This window comes from Octopus bimaculoides, chromosome 18 (genome assembly GCF_046866305.1).
Source record: "Octopus bimaculoides isolate indiv1 chromosome 18, ASM4686630v1, whole genome shotgun sequence".
NCBI lineage: Eukaryota > Metazoa > Mollusca > Cephalopoda > Octopoda > Octopodidae > Octopus > Octopus bimaculoides.
This window is the reverse complement of record NC_142945.1, coordinates 50,424,881-50,447,380: the sequence shown is the minus strand read 5'-3', so window position 1 is coordinate 50,447,380 and position 22,500 is coordinate 50,424,881. Positions and strand designations below refer to the sequence as shown.

The following is a 22,500-nucleotide window of genomic DNA, read 5'->3' as shown; positions in this document are numbered from 1 at the left end:
GCGACTGTCCAATCAAGTTGTAATGTCTGTTTATGCACCATCAAAAACTGATAACTATTATCACTGAATGCAAGTTTAATTTTGTCTTTTCTGATATGTAGAAGAACAGATACAAACCAACCCGCTGTAAAGATATCGAAAAGAACAGATCTAAACCAAAACTGTTCAATAATATTTTAAATTTCAGGAGTTTGTCTGTGTTTTCATTCCAAAGGATGAAACAGTCGTCTAGGAATCTTTTCCAATATTCTTTTATGTATTGGGAAAGAAGGTTTCCAAAGCTATGTCATTAAGTACAGATAACCCATTTTTAGGCTCGCAATGACCGGGCTTGACCTAGTGGCCATGACAATTCAGGACTTTTGTCGATAGAACGCGTTTTCAAACGTCAAACATGAAGCGCTGATCATTTCTGGTATCTCTTCCGGATATTGGTCCAGCCAGAAGGGAATTGCATCTAGCCCATAATTGTCAGATATACTTGTATGAAAATTAATCACATCAAATGAAACCATCATTGTTTCTTGCTTGCCAATTTTTGGGATGTGATTTAACATGTTCAAGTCAGCTCTGACATAGCTATATCAGCAACTGCTACCATAATTTGGAATATTTCCAGTTTATCAATGTGCCATTGGAACACCGACACAAGTTAGATTAAATAAGGAAACCTTCTTCATTGGAAAATATAACCCAAACCTTAACCATTTCTAGAAATTGTAAATAAGGAAACTTACCTCATTGAAAGAAAAATATAAAGAAAAACTTAACTACTTATAACATTTCTGTCTAAACCAAATCATGTTAAATCCATATTAGCTAGACATTCCCAACATTTTTTTATTATCTCCCTCATACGGAAAAAAATTCCTGATTACATTCCCTTGTTTGGAATTCTCATACTTCACTTCACAGCGAAGAAATGATAGAATGTTGGTAAAGAAATTTGAGAAATTTGAAAAGAAATGTATACAAAATTTTATAACATTTTCCTAACATAACGATTTAAATATATTCTTTAACCATATAGCACGAGTTTTCTTTACTTTCCCCTCCCTCTCTCTCTCTCTCTCTCTCTCTTTCTCTCTCTCTCTTTCTCTCTCTCTCTCTCTCTCTCTCTCTCTCTCTCTGTATATGTATATATATATATATATATATATATATATATATATATATATATATATATATGTAAAGATGCATGCATGCATGTGTAATGACAGTTCTCCATATATATATATATATATATATATATATATGCACACACACACACACACACACACACGCGCACACACACACACACACACACACACACACACACACACACACACCACTTAAACATAGACACACATACACATATATATGTGGATGTGTGACTCAGCGTTTGTTTTCGTCTGTGTATCTATACGTGTACGTGGCATATATATGAACATGTAGATACACATATAGACATCTATTTTATAGCATCATTTGTGTTGATAAAAATCCATCAGAAATCATCGGAGTGATTGACCTTAATAATAACTTTTTTTTCTTAATATAAAAGTCGGGATTCAATCCTAGTGACACAATGTCTACCAGCATATATTTGGATGTATGTAATCATGACTGCCGTTGCATATCCGATCATAACGGAAATATAACACAGTTGGTTTATTTAAGTATTTATTAATCCAAACCATTATAATCACAGCTTCGACTGGCATTTTTGTTGTCTGATCTGCAAGAAGATTAAATATGTGCTGAAACATCTGCCTTAAAGATATCATGCAAATGAAATAAATATACACCTCCATACATATATATATATATATATATATATATATATATATATATATATATATATATATATATATATATATATATATATTATCAGTTAGCTATCTATAATTTTGGTAAAAGAACACACTAAGTATACGAAATAAAGAGGTTAAATTCTTTAATTGAACTCAAGTAATATCTTCCATAGCATATAACTGGCAATAATGCTGACATCAATGTTACATCGGACATTTCTCTTGGCATGGAGTCTGCAAGCGTAAATGCGTTTCCTGTTTACGGAATTATTTATCGACAAAAATGTGTCTAAACAATACATATCGGTATGCCTGTGTGTTTGTGAGCATGTGCATGAGTGTGTGTGTGTATTATTAGTGAGTGAGTGTGTACGTGTATATCTATAAACACAAATAACACAAAAATATTGACATTGCGTAAAACATATGTGCACATATATTAAAGAATATACATAACATAATATCGTTGAAATCTCGTATTAATATTCTTTTATGATTATGGTGGTAAGAGTTGTTACCATGTCGAGCGAAATGTTAACGGAATTTCTGTATGTTGCTTTTCATCCGTTTGGGCTTAATATATATACTTATTGAGCAATAGCATTGACATAATCGACCTAGCCCCTTCACCGAAATGTTCAATAGGGCGAAAAGAATTAGTAGACTGGATTTGTCTGGAGGTCATTTCGAAAGTTAATATGCCATCCACCGATCTCCTCCAGAAAAAATCCATGTCGTATATTAACGCATGAATAAATTCAAGTGATGCATTGATGAAAGATCTCACAATACCATTGTGCTCTTGGATCCCTTATCAGAAATTTCCAATAAACGTAAGCATAAAGTTAAGTTTCTTTTGGTGGGTCGAAGAACACCACGCTCTGGGGATTGTGCAATTGTATCGTAGCTATTAAACTCCGTTTGATTACACAACGCCTTGCCTTACTTCTATACAGTCAAAAGGACATAGATCTTATTCTTATTTTATTTTGATTTTGATTTACGTGTCCGTTCTTGTCACCATTCCAGGTTTAAAACCCACGTTCATATCAATCTCCGCATGATTTATTTTGTTCTATTGTTATTTTGAATGCATAGGCCAGGTGCCATGAAGAATTCTTCGAACCTTCTCTGCGTGTGCAAATAGCTGTCAAGATAAGATCTTCAATGTATGAAATTGCTAGAAGCTCATAACTACATTCTGTGTACTTTAAACATTTATGTCTTACTAGAATCTCTGTGTGTTTGTGTTGTAACTACACAGAACAAACAGGACAGAACATGACTCATATATGCCTGTGGAAGTGTACATAGGTGATGTATCCATGAATGACTATAGCCAGTATTTATTGACCTCCTGCAAGACTATCAATAGAGGGTCGTTGATAGCTCAGTGCAGCCGTTTAGAAACATTATACGATATGTATCTTAACATAGGCATTCTCAAATTGTAGAAATAAATTACAATATCAATTCATTGTAGTCGTTTGTTTCGCACTAAATGATACCAATGATTAAAACCATAAAAGGTGACTGACATCAGGCAATATTACACTGAGATTATAATTTATTATAGGTATATCTCAATGATGATTTAATGCATGTGGTTTCTCTCAGATTGTTCCCTGTTTTACACTATAATCTAAACGTCTGGTGTGTTTTGAATGCAAAAACCTATATAAAATTTGAAACCATTATATATTTATGAATATTCTTACGTGAATCACATGAAGATCAGCTGACACGGCATGCTATCACATCAAGAGAGATAATATTAGAACCAATACTAAGATGCGTAATGTCTGAAAACTGGACGAAGGAGCAGCATTTTGTTTTTCAATTACATTGTCTAGGGTAGATAGAAATTATGATGTTCAGGTAATGTTTGACTTTTACTCCTCACATTTACTAGCTTTCCAAGAACTGCGTCTACAAGCCCCAAATGCATAACGCTAGTCTTTGTTACATTAACTTTCATGTCCCCACATTTTTTGCTTATAATTAAACTAGTTAACGAACGAACACTTTTAAATGGCAATTACTGTATAATAACGTATTAATGAATTTCAGTGTCGCCGAATATTACATTGTTGTGATTATCCTTATGTTTAAGTGAATGTCAGGTATTAAATAATTAGTACAACTAGGTAAATTCTCATTTTTTGACAGATAATAAACTCATTCAATGGAAAATCGAATCCGTTGTGATATTACAAACTCATTTCTTTTAATTCAAATCGTTGATTAACTATTTATCCGAATACTATGAGAAGTAATGAAAATATCATACCACAGTTATTATTCTTATAAATGCTCTTTAAGTAGTCATTACAATCCTTGAACGTCCCTTTAAAACACCTCGCGAACTGTTTTAAGCGACTAAATATCAAAAACAAATTGGGAAAGAGAATTTTTTAAAAATCATATCTGGTAATATTATATCATATAAATTATCAAAATTCTGCAATATAAAATCAACAATTATTTATCTTTCATATTATGGCATAAAATACTTATTTTCTATGCTGCATATTTTTAACATAGCTGTAAATTATGTGCATTATGTGCGCAGGGGAACTTCACTTATCGATCCCAATGGAGTTACTTCAAGTAATTCCAGTTTAAATGACTGGTATTATTTAAGGCCGGGAGTTGGCAGAATGCTTAGCGTATAAGAGAAAATGCTTAGTGTTGTTGCCGCCACCTGTATGTTCTGTTTTGAAATACTGCGCAAGTCGAATTTTTTATTCATACACCGGTCAAAGCAAAGTACTAGTAGAACACTGGGGTCGATAGATTTGACTAACGACCTAGATAGATAGATAGATAGATAAATAGATAGACAGATAGGAAGATATTTATATTTACATACATAAAATAAATATTAATACATTTATATGAATATATAAATACGGAATTTATACATTTATATATATAAATATTAGTAAGACTAATCGTTGTAATAAAAGTGTATTTACTTGCAGTAGTACTTATCGACTTTAAGTTCGGGATATTTTTCCAAAGCAGATGTACAAAATTCCTTGGCTGCGTCGTAGCAATACTCTGACATTGCAACACCTATAAATTGAAGGACGGTTGTGATATACAATATCAAACTTTTTTTTATTTATTTTTGTTTTATTTATTTCAGTCTTTGGATGCTTGGGAACAACATTGAAATATTTTCTGCAATAAACCGACACCAGAACATAGATTTGAACATAATGTTTATATTATCGGTTCTTTCTTCCGAACCGCTGAATTGCAGATTCGCAAGGGAACGGTCACAGGGTGTTACGCGGAGTGGCGGCATCAACAGACGCAACAATCCACACTCAGTCACCCACACAGAAACACACACACACTGAAACTCACACAGACACGCATACACACACACACACACACACACACACATATATATTGTGAGAAATCAGTTAATACATGCAAAAGAATTACAAATAATTATTTACCAACGATGAAAAGGAATATACATATAGAATATTTCATTATTCTAACTGCCAGCTGCTGAAATGGAAATTTAAAAAGACTTAGAGATATGCAAATTTTTATATGATTTTTAACTAATAACTGTCTCTTTCGAATTAAATAGAAATATATTTTCCTTCTTTTGTATTACATGTAGTATAGGTTGATATTAAACAGTATTACACGAATATCTCATTGAATAATAATTCAATACTAACAAAAAATATTTTAAAATATGATCATATTTCCAGCACTGCGACAACAACGGGTCTTAAACAATTGATTGCGTACAGGGAAAAAAAAGGGAGGAAATTACAACACCAGGTGGATAATGGGCTTTCTGAAATTTAGGGAAAGCTATGGATTCATGTATTAATATGAATATATGATGTATATAATAATACAAACAGTGATTAGAAAACATTTACGGGAAAACATTGATTATACAAAGATAAATGAACATAGAATACATCGTAGTGTAATTCGCCATATCAAACAGAGCATCGGACGTTGTTCTAATTTACGGTTCCAGTGCAATTTGTACTGTGATCATGATGTTATTCGAATAATGCCACCTCACTGGTTCGGAGAGAAGATCGATATTCCCTGTGTTTGGAAAGCTATCCTGACTCAGAGTGACACATATACAGGTGAGTAGATTGGAGCTAAATATATATATATACATATACATATATACATATATAACAGTGTTCATATACACATCTATACACATATAAATATGCATATACACGTTTCTACAAATTCATATTCCGATTCATGTATGTACATGTGAACAAACACGCATGCATACACACATACATACGTATATTCATACAGACATACATCATTAAATGCTAGATAATAAGCTCGCTACAAATAGTCACATATAACTATTTTCACAAGATAAGGAATACTAATGTTTATATAAAAAAAACTATTTAAAGAAATAACATAATAGACTTACATGTTTTAAGTCGTAATATTGTTATAAACACAGAAGGAAATAAATAATAAAAATCCCAATAGCACGTATATCTGTATATCAGACGACACCAGTACACACACGCACAAACACACATACGAAGTTTTTAATTGCTGATTTCAAAACGGATCTATTTTTTCTTTTTTACATAATTTCACGGAAAATATATTTCTTACCTGAATATATAATTTAAGATGATGTGTGTTTCCTGATGCCCAACAACGCATAAACAATAACAGATGAAATCGTAATAGTTAGTTACATATATGTGTTTGTTATGCAAGACATTTGATGTGAAATCGACTGCTGTAACAGATATTGCTATACTTGTGTTTGGTCATATATTGCCAATTAAATAAACGCGCTATGTATGTGGCCTTCACTTCAGTTTATTAGTAATATCTTAGTTTCTTCATTTAAGCTCTTTTGCATACATTTTGGACGGCGTGTTTCCCCTTGTTCTACTTATGCCAAAATGGAATAAGTAGAAAGAGAGGATAAACGTGGAATAGATAGTTGCTAAACATGTGACAGTCTGTGCCAATAAAAAATGTCGACATTGAAACTAGAATAATAGTTATAATGTTGACATGAAGACCAAATATATGGTCCGTTTTTCATTGGCAAAATAATAGTCACCAAGTACTACAATATGATAGTTTTTAGATATATACATATATTCATAGAAAAGAAGGTATACAAATATACATGCAGAGATATACATATACACACAGATACACGTATGCACATATATTAACACACACACAGATACATACACAGGTATTTACTCACACATACACATACGCACGCACATATATATCTGTTATCTATTATCTTTTACATCTTACGGGTTTCAGCCAGCGGCTGAAGCCATGCTGGTGCACCGCCTTTACAGCATCCGGCGATTCTTTCAGTATTGCTTCTGATGAAGTAGCGAGTTGGAGGATGCCGTTCGTCTTTGTGTTTTCTGCCACCTTGTGGGTTCATCCGGTTCTGCAGATAAGAATCTGCTGTCTAGACACTTCTTGAAGACTTTCATGTCCACACCTCGACGATCCCTGCCTATCTTCTCTACAGGTAGTAGAGCCCCAGTTCCTCTATTTCAGAAATGCTCACTAGAAAATTCCTTGCACCCCATAAAACATTGTTTTATGTCTATTTTAATTTGAAAAGTTTTATATATTTTTATTAATGAACATTTTTATGCTGCAGGTTCTATGTGTGACTGTTTAATCATGCCACGTACAAAAGGAGAATTGGAACCTGTTCAAATTTCGACCAGTGTCCTCTGACAGGACCCTTTGCTTTGTTAAGTAGATTTTGGAGGATAATCCTCACTGCAATGCCTTTGACATAGTAGAACAAGTTGATATCAGTCCCAGAACAGCTGTCTGGTATCTCTATAAACTTGGCTACTATGGTAGAGTAGCAAGAAGTAACCCACATCTTGAAACATCCAATAAGAATTGGAGAAAAGATTGGGTCAGTGAAATGATGGAATGGCCGTTAGCATTTTTGAACAGTACCATATTCTCCGATGAGTCCAGATTTGCTGTTATTTCTGACAGTGGTTATCTGTGGTTCTGGAGATGTTGTGATGAAGAAAGTGACATGAAAACTTTGCTGCCCACGATGAAACAAGGCAGCTATTCTGTGATGGTCTGCGGCGCAATTTGGAGCAATGGTCAATCATAGATACTGGAGTGTGATGGAAACAAAAACCCATATAAACATGTGTCCATATTCCAGAATGGCATTAACAATCTTACATGGCTAAGCTAGTTACCAGATGTGAGGCCTATTGGACATATATGGACAGGACAGTTCGAAAAAAGAACAAAAATGGAATTAGTAGGTTTCTTCGGAAATTTCTTGAGAAGACATTCTTACAACAATTAAACTTGTATTTGTTTCTATTTTGTTAGGTAGGCTAAAGGTGTGATAGTATTCTGTTTTTCTTCGCTTTTTGTATTATATTCTCACGTCACGAAGTATCACTATGTTCTGAAGGCGAGTTTATAAAGGAGCATCTTAGCAGATAATAGAAATTACTGTTTAGAAGCCCTGAATGTCTGATGATGTATTATCCACACAGTAAAACTTTGTCATTTAAAGTTAAATATCAGGAAACAGGTGTTTGCTTAATTAAAATACTATAAAAAAATTTTCTATTCACTTGTTCTCTATTGTGAAGTATTATATTGTGATTGAAATGACGTTTGAAATTATTTTTCGCTGCTTGAATGTGCTAAGAATCACGTACATATATCAAGGCACAGATGCACACATGTAAATATACGTGTGTGTGAGAGTGTGTATATATGTGTGCGTATGTGTTTGTGGATTTCTGTATATATATATGTGTGTGTGTGTGTGTGTGTGTGTGTGTGTGTGTGTGTGTGTGTGTGTGTGTTTGTGTGTGTGTGTGTGTATGCATGTATATAAATATATATATATCGTTGCTATTATGCAAAGGTGTCGCAATTCTATATCGTTGGTTGTCAGAAAAAGGAAACGTACTTTCAATATTCCATTTCTTTTTACATCAGCAACAGATTCAGGTTAACAATAACACATTTGGGAGGGCGTAAAATCATGACTCCATGGATGTATGGTATTTTAAGTGGAGAGTTTTGGGAAAACGTTGCTACGTATGGCCAACTAGAGATTTTTAAAATACTAAACCGCTGTACTGCATTTTCACAATTTTCATCTGAAGCATCTGTAGATACGATAGCCTGACAGAAGGAACTGACTATTGCAAGCAAAAATAAATATCGAATAAAACGCATTTGGCCAAATTTCGACCTTCAACAATTAACATAATAGCATAACAACGATATATATGTATATATATATATATATATATATATATATATATATATATATATATATATATATATATATATATATATTGCTAAGATATGCATTACAGTATTTATTTCACTGTTATTGCAGTCATTAGTTTCAGACTAACAGTCAAAGTGAGTGATGCAAAAATAATATAAACAGAACGACATTACACCAAAAATTACACGGAAATTATGATTTTATTGCACAGATATTTCAAGGATAATAAAGTGCATTTGATGTTCCTCAAATTTGATGTGTTGTGCAAGTGAGAAATTAGAAAATTTGAAACGATTACGTATTTATAAATATTCATATGTGAAATATATAACACCAGCAGACGCGGCTTTCCATCACATCAAAACCGATATCATTAGAACCAGAAATAGGATGCATGATGACTCAAGGCGGAGTGAAGGAGGAGCACTTTGTTTAGCAATTACTTCCTCTAGAGTAAAGAGAAAGTACAGTACTCAGATAATTTTGAGTTTTACATTTTATATTCATTAGCCTTCCTAGAACTATTTCAAAAAATATAAATATTTTAATCCGTTCTACAAAAGGCCCAAGGCCTGACATTTTGGAGAAGGTGAGCAGTCGATTGTTTAAATTAAATACCAGAGTTTAACTGGTACTTAATGCATCGACGGAATTTGAAATCAGAACGTAGCGAGACGAAATACTGTTAGGCATTTCGCCCGGCTTCCTACCGATCCTGCCCGCTCTCCGCCTTCAAGACAAAGATGTATGATACGACTATTTATTATATTAATTTTCCAGTCCTCGGTAGGATACATTTCTTATGCTTTTATGGATTAGAAAAACAAAATATACAATAATATAACTGGATCAGCTCAAATTATAGAATTCTTGTATTGGTAATACCATTATGAAAACGTAAGATTATATTCAATGGATACATACACGCAAAAGAATTATTAAATAATAAATATAATGTTAACAAAACCCATATCTTTACCGATAATGCTTTCATTCAATGAAAATTCGTGTTCATTGGAATATTGGATAATAAAATTCAGTGTAAAATAATAATTGTATGGGACTGAATCCGTTGAAATATTATTTCTCCCAATACTATAATAAGTAATGAAAATATCATACCACATTTTTTATTCTGAAAAATGTTTGTGAAGTAATCAGTGCAGTCATTGTACTTTCCATCAAAACATTCCTTCAACTTTTTTATGCGACTAAGAGGTAAAAATAATTTTAGAAAAGAAGTTAAAATATATGTTTGGAAATATTATTCAATATACACCATTTAAATAATATAGTATAAAATCAGAGATATTTACTTTTGATAATATGATATGAAATACATATATTTATACTGTTCGTCTTCAACATAAATGGCAACATTGGGCATTGTTTGTTTGAGGAATTTTATTTATCATAATAGTGTTGATTCAACAATTTCCAAGTTAAAATAACTCGCATTATTCCTCTTATTTAATGCCGCGAGCTGGTACAATATTTTGCACGCAGGACAAAATGCTTAGCAGCATTTTCGCCGTCCGCATATCTCGAGGATTGACTGTGTAATTCAACCTTCCGACGTTGAACCAAAAAGTTTCATTTGAGCCGTGGGGTCGTTGTTATCGACAAGTTCCCTTTCAGAAAATTTAAGGCCTCATGCCTCAAGTAGAAGGATTTATTTCTCTTATTTACCTCATGGTCATATATCTGCAGGGTTATATGAGCATTGCACAAATGAATACGCATAGCATTGAACTTTCTGAGTTCAAATCAAAGTGTGGCACAAAGCATGCCTTTTCTGAAGAAAAGTGGATAACATCGACACAAGTGCATAACTGGTATTTATTTTCTCGACACCGAAAGGACGAAATGTAATGTGCGTCTCAGTGAATCTTCAAGTCAGTACGCGAAAACGAACGAAATGTTGCAAAGCACTTTGCCTTGCGTGAGAACGTTTCTTCCAGCTCACCGCCTTTTAAAATGTAAATTATATAGTATATATTGAAAAAAGATATATAGATATCAATTCAGAAATATAGAGTATAACTTCAGCCGGGCAGAATCGTTAGCACTCGGGCAAAAATGATTAGCGAAATTTGGTTGAGGTCGACTTTTATACATTCGGGCTCGATTAAATACGAACCAGTCAAACACTGGGTTTCATGTAATTAAAGTATTCTGTCACTCCTGAATTTGGTGACATTCTACCAAAATTTGAAGCGAGTGTATAATTATTAGTATGCAAATATTAATATATCAATAGTTACAAATACATTATTAAATGTCAATTTCAAAATTTGGTAGAAAGTCAACATTATCTGATGTGGGGCTAAATTAATTAAACTAACATCAGTGTTAAACTGGTACTTGTTTTATCGACTCCGAAGGAATGAAACGCAATGTCCACCACGGCAGCATATGATATCACACTGTAAAAACGGGGGAAATGTCACGAAGCATCTTGCCCGGTGTACTAACAATCCTGCCAGGTCGTCGCCTTAAATACATATATATTTAACACATAAATATGATTATATATTTATATCTGTTCCTGAATGATGTGTAAAGAAATTTTGATTTAAGCATCTTAATGAATTCTTTATACTGAAATATATATTGAAGAAGATAAATATGTTCTTTTGAATTTATACGTTTTTGCGTCGTAACTCCTTTATTATTATTATTACCAAAAGGATCGATTCTTGAAGAGTCTGCATATCTTCACTGTCGTTTTTTTCTGCTATTTAGGTGATGATTGTTTAAGTTAGCTTACCAATTATTTTTGTTGGTAGTTAATTTATAATATATTGTTTTATATATATATATATATATATATATATATATATATATATATATATATATATATATATATATATATATATATATATAATTTTCTAAATATAATAACACTAATCATAGTAATTAAATCCCATTTACTTGCAGTAGTAGGTGTCTGGAGTACGTACAGGATACTTCTTCATAGCAGATGTACAAAATTTCTTGCCTGTTTTGTAGCAAATCTCTGACATCGCAGCATCTATGAATTGAAGAACTTATTATTTATTCAATATTCATTTATATCTTATAGGAATTATTTTTATAGATTTTAATCTTAGGAGTGTGGTCATATTGGGAAACTGGCTCGATGGGTTTGGATCAAATGATATTTTCCATTATGGTAGTTATAATAGTTGTCACTTTTTCCGAAACACCAAATTACGGAGATGTATTGGAACCATAATAGAAGGTGTAGAACTGCTGCAGGACCAACAAGGCACAAAAGTACGTATATTTATATATGTGTAAAATTAGCCTCTTCCATTTTCGGAGAGAAGCGCAATCTTTCTGGATGATAATGCACCGATTCCCACAGCTGAATGGCACGAGGAAGATTCTAGTAAAGTTGAACATCTTATCTGGCCACCACAGTCCCGAGATCTCACTGTTATTGAACCTGTATGGTGGATTTTATAAATAAATGTAAGGAGTTGATATCCTCCACTATCATAACTACAAGAATTGGAGACCGCTGTAGTTGAAGAATGGACAAAAATTCCTTTGGAAACAATTCAAGCTTTGTACGAGTCCATACCACGTAAACTTGAAGCTGTAATTACTGCCAAAGGCGGTCCCACCACATGAAAATAAATTTGTTCAATATGTTAAGGTGTTTCCATTATTTTGTCCAACCCCTGTATAACGAAAGATTGATTATATTGTATGTTACATGATTTATGAAAGAAATTTACAAATAACTATTTACCAACAATGAGAAGGAGTATACATATTGAAAATTTCATCGCTGTATCTTGTTCTAATCAATGCCGCAGCTGCAGTAGAAATTCAAATATTAGAGAAAAGCAAAAAAGTTTATGATGTAACATGACTCTCATGAAAATAATGATTTCGAAAAATATATTAATTTGATGGTATCAAAGAATATGCTGTTTGTGTCGCCGAACGTTTAAGTCAGTACACTCACACACACACACACACTTAAACGCATATATATGTGAATATATACACGTGAAATAGGAACGGCAAACGAAGAATTGACTTTCATTAGCTTGCAGTAACTTCTGCTGCAAGAGGCAGCACTCAGACTTCAGTGTACCACAACATACGTGAAAAACACTTTTGACCTAATGAGTTCATTCACGTGTGTTTCCTTCCCATTTAAAACGTTTCATATTACGTTATGTACTCGCTTAATGGTTTATTTTGAACCATATGTATGCCTCTCTCTCTCTCTCTATCTATCTATCTATCTATCTATCTATCTATCTATATTCGTATCTATCGATACGTGCATACAGTGTAAGCACATAAATGCGAAACAAGGGGGCAAAAATAGTGCTCGAATGCCGGAAGCAGAGTAACATGCTTCGTTAAAAAGCATCGAAAGCATCATAAAATCTGTTACTCAGAGATTCCCGTTCCCGTTCGTCGGACAGTTTTGTTTAGAAAGGAGCAAAATAAGGTCATATGCTTAAATATACAGATAGATAAGGATTTGAAAATGACTTTGTTTCATTGGTCCTTTCAACTAACGGTCTTTTTAATAACCGGTTGCATGAAATTACAATTGTGGCTTCAAATCATATTATTATAAAAATCGAAGAAATCCTTAAATCAAAAATTACTTTATGTAAAAGGAAAAAGACCTGAATATCCAGGGTAAATAATTAGTGGTAAAAAGAAATCTGTTGTAACAGATACTGTTATACCTCGGGCTATGTGTCGAAGTAAACACATGCACAATAGTTTTGTTCTTCACTTCAACCTTATTAGTAGTATTTCACTTCCTTCGTCTAAGCTATTCGTTACAAATTCTGTGACCTCTTCCGAGAATATGCATCCCAAGTGTATCGTCTTGTTCTACATATTCCAGTTTGTTTGCTTTTTTTTTCTGTGGTACATATATATACACACAAATACGACAAAAAGGCATAATGGAATAAGTAGAACAAGTGGAAGTACGTGGGATAGGCAGTTACTGATGTAGTCACAAAATCTGAGAAGAAAGTCGACAAAGAAACTAAAATCATGGTTACAATGGAGAAGCGAAGGACAATACATACGCCGTTCTTAATTGGAATTCTTTTTTTTAAATTGAAAACATCTTGATGCATGGAAATATAATTTTATAGACATATCATATATTACGCACGCAATTATATACACAAAATTCGATACACCCACATATGCATTCAATTTATAGTATCAAGTGAAGTCTGTCAGCAAAATAGACAATAGTATAGTTTTTGAGTGTATGCATGCATTAACGTACATATATCTTTACTATGCATATATATATATATATATATATATATATATATATATATATATATATATATATATATATAGAGAGAGAGAGAGAGAGAGAGAGAGAGAGAGAGAGAGTTATACGCCCATACATATAGACCCACATACAATTATATGTATACGCATACACATGCATATTCATAAATGCATATGTAAAGACATAAAGAAACATAAACATTTTCACACTCCTATATAAATACACACACACGCACACACATGTACATATACACAAATATACTAACATTTTCACTTTGATTTTCGAAGTGTTATTGGCATAAGCAGAATATATGTTTGTATTTGTATAAGCATCTATTTTCTCTCTACCATACATAGATATATATGTATATATATATATATATATATATATATATATATATATATATATATATATATATATATATATATATATATATATATATATATATATATATATATATATAAAAATATATATATATATATATATATATATATATATATAAATATACAAAGAGAGATATTTGGGTATATAGAGGTATGAGTGTGTGTGAGTGCGTTTGTGTTTATTTCTGTGTATGTACGCGTGCGTGTATGTGTGATTGTGTAATGTATGTAAAAACAACGTAATGAAAAGCTGTCTACTTACTAATCCCAAAACGATAAATAACAAGGGGAATTGTATGGTGTACTATTTAAATATAGAAATTCCGCGCAACGACGGATGTGCTGTAAATCGTAAACATGCATAAACTTTATAATTGATAACATGACAATCTAGTATATTATTTGTTTTGTATTTTCATATCCAATAAATCGTAATTTTATTGGAGACTATTACTCAGATATATGACCGTATAAAATTCTGGCATTTTTTTGCTAACAACCTGTAATTGATGGTATAGCGCCCGAATGTTACATGTTACCAATATATAACATGCTGTTATACCAGAAAGTTAGTATACTGACTGGGATAAAACAAGTACCAGTCTAGTTGAGCCCCATGCGTTATATATTCGACAAAATCATCTCTGCTATGTTCCCCTTTGAGCATAAAGTGTAAAATTCTGCTATGAATCTACCTATAGCTCTTATTGTTAATTGTTAGAGTCATGTGACCTCGGTCATGCTGCGGTACCACCTTGATTGGATTTTAGTCAAACTATGCGGCCCCCGGGATTTTTAAAACTGCTACTTGTTGTATAAGTCTCTTGTACGGATCGCCAAAACGCAAGCACCATTTGTCAAGCGGTGTGTGGAAGGAAGCGTGGATATAAAGACAAACACACACACACACACACACACACACATATATATATATATATATATATATATATATATATATATATATATATATATATATATATATATATATATATTAAAATATATATATATATATATGTATAAGTGTATCTATATATATTATATATATATATATATATATATATATATATATATATATGTTAATTCTCTAAATGAAGTATTAACAGTAACTGCACGATAAAGTGTAGTATATTGCCACTTAAGTGTGGCTGACCCCTAGGGGTGGATGTTACTGTTGCTTTTAGCCCCAGGGGGACATCTCCTCCAGCGTGTGTCGATAAGCCAGCTGGAGGAGATGTCCTCCTGGGGCTAAAAGCAACAGTAACATCCACCCCTAGGGGTCAGCCACACTTAAGTGGCAATATACTACACTTTATATATATATATATATATATATATATATATATATATATATATATATATATATATATAATGATGCGTACCTACTTATAACAATATTCTTATTGTTAAATAGATTATTACTTCAAATATCGATTTCATTATATATTATCACATCTGCTTAAGCAAATGTACGTTTAGATGTTCCATCAACCAGAAACGACTTCACTGAATTTTCTTGCAAATGTCCTGATAATTCTCGAGACACATATATTGATCCCAATCTCGTTCTGACGTAAAACTGTACGCTTCTGTCTGGGCGCGAGCGCGCGCCCGTGAGCGTGTATGTGTAGTAATACGCATAAACTCTGATTATTTGATTAAAATACCTGCATTTTACATCCATTTCACCGAAAGTATCTCATTTCTTTCACATAGGTGCGTATGTTTACTCTTACATGTCAGGAGAAACTCAATTTTCTTTAGCAATAACTGACGTTTATTCATGAAAAGCTGTTTTCTTCTTCGATACCAATATACTTTATTGACAATTGTATGTCTGTTCAATTAAAACATGTCTTATTGTCTATAGATGCATATTGCAAACACGTCATGCTGTTTTAATCCCATGACTCTTGGGAATATTATGTAATTTGATAAAAATAAACGACACCCATAAACGTTAAATATTCTAAGAAACAAATACTCTTTAAATGCGAAGGCATCATCTACGAATGATTCACAAATTTACGATGAGAGCCACAGGCTTACTCCGATGCTTTAACACAGTATATTTCACTTGGTCATGGTTATTAGTAATCCAACATGAATGCAGCTCACTCATTACGATTGCACACACGATGGAATGGTTACGAAGTCCTTTCCACTGCTACAATCACCGAGCTTGAACATAATTGGCTTTATTTATCTTAATTCTGAAAACTGAGTGAAGTATAAAACAACAGCACTTTCTATGGTATATATATATATATATATATATATATATATATATATATATATATATATATATATATATATCCGTAGTTTGTCCGTCGCATCGACGAAGAGCATCTGGTCATGCTGGGGTGGGGGTGGGCTTTTTTGTGAGGCCAATCTGAGCCCGAAAGAATCTTTGACAATGTGGACAGGAAATGGTTCTTTCTGACTTGTCTGTGCTCTTCTGCAGCAGCGATCCTATTGGTCTCGCATGTGTTGGCACTGTTGTGGACAGCTGATCACCACCTTTCTCTGTGTAGAGAAGACTGCTCCCAAGCTTCATGGTCGATGATTAACGTTTTCAGTGAGGCTTTCTGTGTGTCCTTAATCGCTTCTTCTCACCGCCTTGTGAGCGCTTTCACTTTTGCAGCTCGTCAAAGAGCAATCTTTTTGGTAATCGATCATCTGACATGCGAACTACGTGCCCTGCCCAGCGAAGCTGAGAGTGCATCAAGATGATATGGATATATATATATATATATATATATATATATATATATATATATATATATATATATATATATATATATATATATACATAACACTTCAAATTTAGTAGATATATATACACCGCTAAGCCTTTTCCAACCGTATACATAGAGATTTCAGGTCATGGGCGGGATGCGATGCATTCGTGTTAGTGTTGAATTTATATACATCTGAGTGTATTAGTGTAGTTTGTAGTATATTTTATGGAATTGCGTTCTGAAATATATTCTTAGTTTCTTGCAATTAAGATTGTAGATGCTTGTCTTTTTTTCAGGTAATCAAAACGTTTGATATTATCACAGGTACAAACTATCTGCCTGTTTTGAAGGCAAGTTAAGGAAATATCATCATAATAGCGAATAGAAATTCGGGGTTAGAAATACTGAATGTTTAATGAAGCGCTATCTACTTCGTACAGCTTTGTCCTTTAGATTTACATAGCATGGAACAGGTGTTTGCTTCATTAAAATGTTATAACCATTAATAAATGCACCTGTTATTTAATGTCTGGAAGAATTATGTTTGTGATAGCAATTAAAATAATTTCCCTCTGTGTCAATGTGCTAAGTATCATGTACATATATCAAAATCTCCCATGCACATGCAGATAAACGTGTGTGTTTTGTGTGCGTGAGCATGTATATATGTGCGTTTATGTGTGTGTTTGAGTGTATCTCTGTATGAGTATGCATATGTGCATGTGCTTGTGTGTGTGTGAGAGAGAGAGTGTATATGCACGTGTTAAAGTATTTAGGAGAAGCAAATAATTTGACAAGACTTTACAAGGTCATTTAAATTAATTTAGTCATATAATGAATGGTAGAGATAATCTCTGACAGCTGCTTCTGGGATATCTCAGCCATTAGAATGTCGTGCCGAACGAATTCTCCATATGCTGCGTATTCCATCATCGGTGAGAGAGTGATAAATTGAAATATTTTCAACATATATCGCAGTGCAATGAAAATTCCTGAACAATGATAGCTTTTGTCTTTCCTTATATTCAGAGAGGCAAGAGAGATCTAAATAAATCCATTAAATTCCAATGAGATCTGGTATTTCTTAGGTAAATGCATGATTGAAGGGAATGGTTACATAGTAATCCATAGTAAGGGAGAACGGATGCTAGCATTTCCAAATGTGGACAAATGATGAGAGCAGGAATGGAGTACACTGTGGTAGGAGAAACATAGGTAGATAGTAGTTTTGGACTAGTTATATCCTTATCACTATGGCGAGGACTACTACTGTCCAGAAGGTTAAAGGTAGCGCAAGTGTGAAGACAGAGAGATAAGGGATAAATATGGCAGACATGAGACCTACAGAATGGACAGGGTGTGCGTGGAGATAATAAACCAGTCATAAAAAGGTTCATATACGTCACATAGTGTATGTGGTCAATTTTATTAGATGTGATGGGTTACTTGGGGAAATCTTAGTTGCGTTAATGCTAGAAATAAATGCCGCTTTAGTAAACAAAAGATTAGATTTAGGGTTTAAAACTAAAGTTAACATTCAATATTATAAACGTGATGAAGTGTAAGCTTAACAAATAAAAGTAAAATTAAATAAATTAAGAGTTAAAACTGAGCATCCGTAGTTAATGAAAATATATTCTCAAAGACCTGTAGGAGGACAAGAATGTCCTACAGAGTCTGTGTATACCTGTGAAAAAAAGCTTCAAGGTGTATATTAATTTAGTTAGAGCGAAGGGTTATGTGTGTGGCGGCACCATATATGTAATGGGCCTTAGCCAAATGTTTGTGATTACCCGAAGTGTTATTTTTTTTTTTTTTACATATAGAAGGAACCGCATCAGTCATCATTGATGAGGAACTTTTATTCCAATGTTAGTTTAACCTATTTCTGTTTATAACTCTTTGTCTAATGATGGGATACTCGGCTTATGGAAAATTCGCTCGGCACGATGTTCCAATTGCTGGGATATCCAATAAACTTGCCTACCATTCCTAATATGGCTAAGTCAAATTAAGAGCTTTGCCAAATTGTTTACCTCTTCTTTCCTACTTTAACCTATACATTCTGACTGAAAGAGAATTCATTTCAAACAGCTTTGTATAATCGGTCACAAAACCACAACTTTAACTGCCATTCGCACTGGAATGTTAGTGGCATGTGTATTTAAGTACACATAGCGAATAAGATCAGTAATTTCCATAGCGACTGTAAGCTTGCAATGAGTTTATACGTGCTGACTTCTACCCGTATTGTACTTTCTGCATTATTGAGTGTATCCTTTGTCTTGATACTTATGTAAGATTCCTATATTGCAAAGCCCTTCCAGAAATCGTTGTGAGATTTAAAACCAGAATTTCTGAATATCACCAGTTTGTAAATTGAAGAATTTATAAGCACGGTTAACTTTTCTCATGGTAATATTTATATCCTTACCTTTGGCATATTTTCCATCTCAAATTTTAAACTTCTGTATCATTCTCCTTCAGTGTTTTTACTACTCAGCCGGTATTTGAGAAGTGTTGGCATCGATTCACTCAAGAGGCTTAGTGGTCACTTTTTTCCGTCTTCTAAGTGTATTTACTCGATTTCTAAGCTCTTTCCGCAGCTATCCTGTGTTCGAGTATTCGTTTATTGTCTATTGATTGCCAACTGACTTGGCTATTCTTAGTGTCTTTACTAAATTTTCTGAGATACGAAAAGCTTTTACTTAGGGATCTCTCAAATGAACGTACACAGCGATCAGCCTGAACTCGACAGGTACAGGATTTTTTAAACTCAGTATAAACATATATGTATATAAATACATACATACATTCGTACATGTATATATATATATATATATATATATATATATATATATACATACATATATATATATATATATATATATATATATATATATATATATATATATATATATATATATATATATATATTCTTTTACTTGTGTCAGTCATTTCCCTGCGGCCATGCTGGGGCACCGCGTGTGATAGAGCAAATACATACAAATATATATATTTATTTATATATATATATATATATATATATATATATATATATATATATATATATATATATATATATATATATATATATATATATATATATATATATATATATATATATATATACATACATACATACATATATATAATTATATACAAAAAACCTACAAAATATAAGATATAACATATCATAGACACTTTTGTGGGCCAATGTAGCTACATAGAAGCAACATTTTAGACATATCCTAAAATATAAATTGTCAATTCTGAGACATACGCCACAATAGGATTTTACTGTTATATAGTAGCCTTTCGTGTCGGACTAAAAATTCGTGTCAGTGATATAAAATTAATACTCAAAGACGTTACAGCCACATTACACTGCAATTGTAATTTTAGTTAACAGTTATTGGAAGGATAATTTAGTGCAAGTAATGTGTCTCAGATTACTCCATTTTTCAACTGAAATTTAAATATTTGGCACGTTGTGCAAGCAAGAAACTATACAGAATTTGAAATCAACTTTTATTCATGAATATTCTTACGTGAAATACATAAGTAGCAGCTGAGACGGCATTCCATCATAACAATACCGATATTATTAGAAGCAATAATAGGATCCGTAATGACTCAAGGCGGGTCGAAGAGGGAGCATTTTGTTTAGCAATTGTTTGAGCTAGAGTAAATAGAAAATATCCGTACCTCTTACCTTTTGAATTTTACCATTTACATTTATTGGCTTACAAACAACTGTTAATAAAACTCTCATGTAAGAAAAAAAAAACACATAATGTGATTATTTATTATTTTAATTTCACTGTCATCAACTTATATGGATTTGCAAATTAACAACAGATTCAACTTTAACAATTAATTCGACTTAACAAGTTTAACTTTATAATTAATACCATTATAAATACTTACAATTACATTCAATTCATATATTAGCGCACTCGCAAGATAGACAATGATTATTGTTATGCTTAACGGAATGAGAATTATTAAATGATAAGAATAATATTAGTAAAATCTATTTCATCGAAGATAATAATTTCATTCAATGAAGATAGAAGTTCATTGGAATATATGTTCAGAAATTTCAGTTCAAAACAATTATTGTATAAGATTCAAACTGTTGAAACGTTATTTCTCACAAAACTAAAATATTTAATGAAAATATCATACCACATTTTTTATTCTTAAATGTGCTCGCGAAGAAATCTGCACATTCCTTGAACGTTCCTTTAAAACAGTCCTTGAACAATTTTATGCGACTAAGAGCAAAAATATAATATATGTCAAGAAATATTATTCGATACATTTATTTAGCTAATCTAATATAAAATCGCATTTATTTACTTTTAATAATACAATTTCGAAATCATACTTTTTATACGGTACATTTTAACATGGTTTGTAACGTTGTGCATGGTTTGCTTTCGGATTATTTATTCATTCTCATGGTGTGGATTCAACAACTTCGAATTAAAAATAACTCGTCTTATTTCTCCTATGGTTTGCACACTGGACAAAATGCCTAGCAGAATTTTCGTCATTTTATGTCCTGTGTTGAAATTCCACAATGGTAAACTGTTTCTTTCGCCCCTCCGAAATCGAAACATATATATATATATATATATATATATATATATATATATATATATATATATATATATATACATGTATTATGCATGTATATAAACATCTAATAAGAATATAGAGTGTCTTGCATCCTATTACATAATAAAGGAAAAGATGCATTTAAAATAAACAACGACGTATAAAATACATATTGTTGTACTGAGTGTACAGCGGGACGGAAAACACACAGAGAGTGTCCCTAATTCTTCATCAGTTATCAACGAATGTTTTAATACTCAGTTTCGCACCATTAGTGATAAGAATAAGTACTTCCCTGAGTTGTGGTTGATAAATAGAACATATGGGGATGTGTTACCTTTTG

General features: G+C 32.4%; 2 protein-coding genes and 1 long non-coding RNA gene across 22 annotated transcripts in view; 1 reads left to right on the top strand and 2 right to left on the bottom strand.

Moving 5' to 3' along the window:
- Nucleotides 1-1,399: 1,399 nt before the first annotated feature.
- LOC128249853 (uncharacterized) lies at nucleotides 1,400-15,136 on the bottom strand. 18 transcript variants are annotated; one of them, XM_089366229.1, is made up of 9 exons: nucleotides 14,190-14,288; nucleotides 12,872-12,938; nucleotides 12,046-12,145; nucleotides 10,234-10,322; nucleotides 5,264-5,318; nucleotides 4,772-4,871; nucleotides 4,084-4,172; nucleotides 3,512-3,642; nucleotides 1,650-1,717 (listed from the first exon to the last, which is right to left on the bottom strand). In XM_089366229.1, the coding sequence occupies exons 4-8, from the start codon at nucleotides 10,291-10,293 to the stop codon at nucleotides 3,548-3,550; spliced, it is 399 nt and encodes a 132-aa protein (XP_089222355.1). In that variant the 5' UTR covers nucleotides 10,294-10,322; nucleotides 12,046-12,145; nucleotides 12,872-12,938; nucleotides 14,190-14,288; the 3' UTR covers nucleotides 1,650-1,717; nucleotides 3,512-3,547. The 18 variants fall into 18 exon arrangements, with proteins under 18 accessions (XP_052830350.1, XP_089222359.1, XP_089222358.1 ...); XM_089366228.1 differs by lacking the exon at nucleotides 1,650-1,717 and adding an exon at nucleotides 1,920-2,027; XM_089366222.1 differs by lacking the exons at nucleotides 3,512-3,642; nucleotides 14,190-14,288 and adding an exon at nucleotides 15,056-15,136 and having other exon boundaries at nucleotides 1,404-1,717.
- LOC149132088 (uncharacterized) lies at nucleotides 4,934-8,375 on the top strand. The gene is made up of 2 exons (XR_016245094.1): nucleotides 4,934-5,929; nucleotides 7,474-8,375. It is a non-coding gene; the product is annotated as an uncharacterized LOC149132088 (long non-coding RNA).
- Nucleotides 15,137-21,048: 5,912 nt separating the features above from the next.
- The window catches only part of LOC128249852 (uncharacterized), a 6,146-nt gene continuing 4,694 nt past the window's right edge, over nucleotides 21,049-22,500 (bottom strand). For all 3 annotated transcript variants that reach the window (XM_089365555.1, XM_052974392.2, XM_052974391.2), the window contains exons 4-5: nucleotides 21,723-21,811; nucleotides 21,049-21,213 (exon numbers count right to left, since the gene is read on the bottom strand). In XM_089365555.1, the coding sequence (XP_089221681.1) occupies nucleotides 21,119-21,213; nucleotides 21,723-21,811 (184 nt within the window). In that variant the 3' untranslated portion in view covers nucleotides 21,049-21,118. The remainder of the gene's footprint in view (nucleotides 21,214-21,722; nucleotides 21,812-22,500) is intronic.

Excerpts from the sequence above, each read along its gene's own strand:
- LOC128249853 (XM_089366222.1), bottom strand. The coding sequence starts at position 10,293 with ATGGAAAGTACAATGACTGCACTGATTACTTCACAAACATTTTTCAGA. Across the intron at positions 4,872-5,263 it reads TATATTCCTTTTCATCGTTG|GTGTTGCAATGTCAGAGTAT; the intron begins GTAAATAATTAT and ends TTCAATTTATAG. Across the intron at positions 4,173-4,771 it reads GTCGATAAGTACTACTGCAA|TCGCTTAAAACAGTTCGCGA; the intron begins GTAAATACACTT and ends TTTGATATTTAG.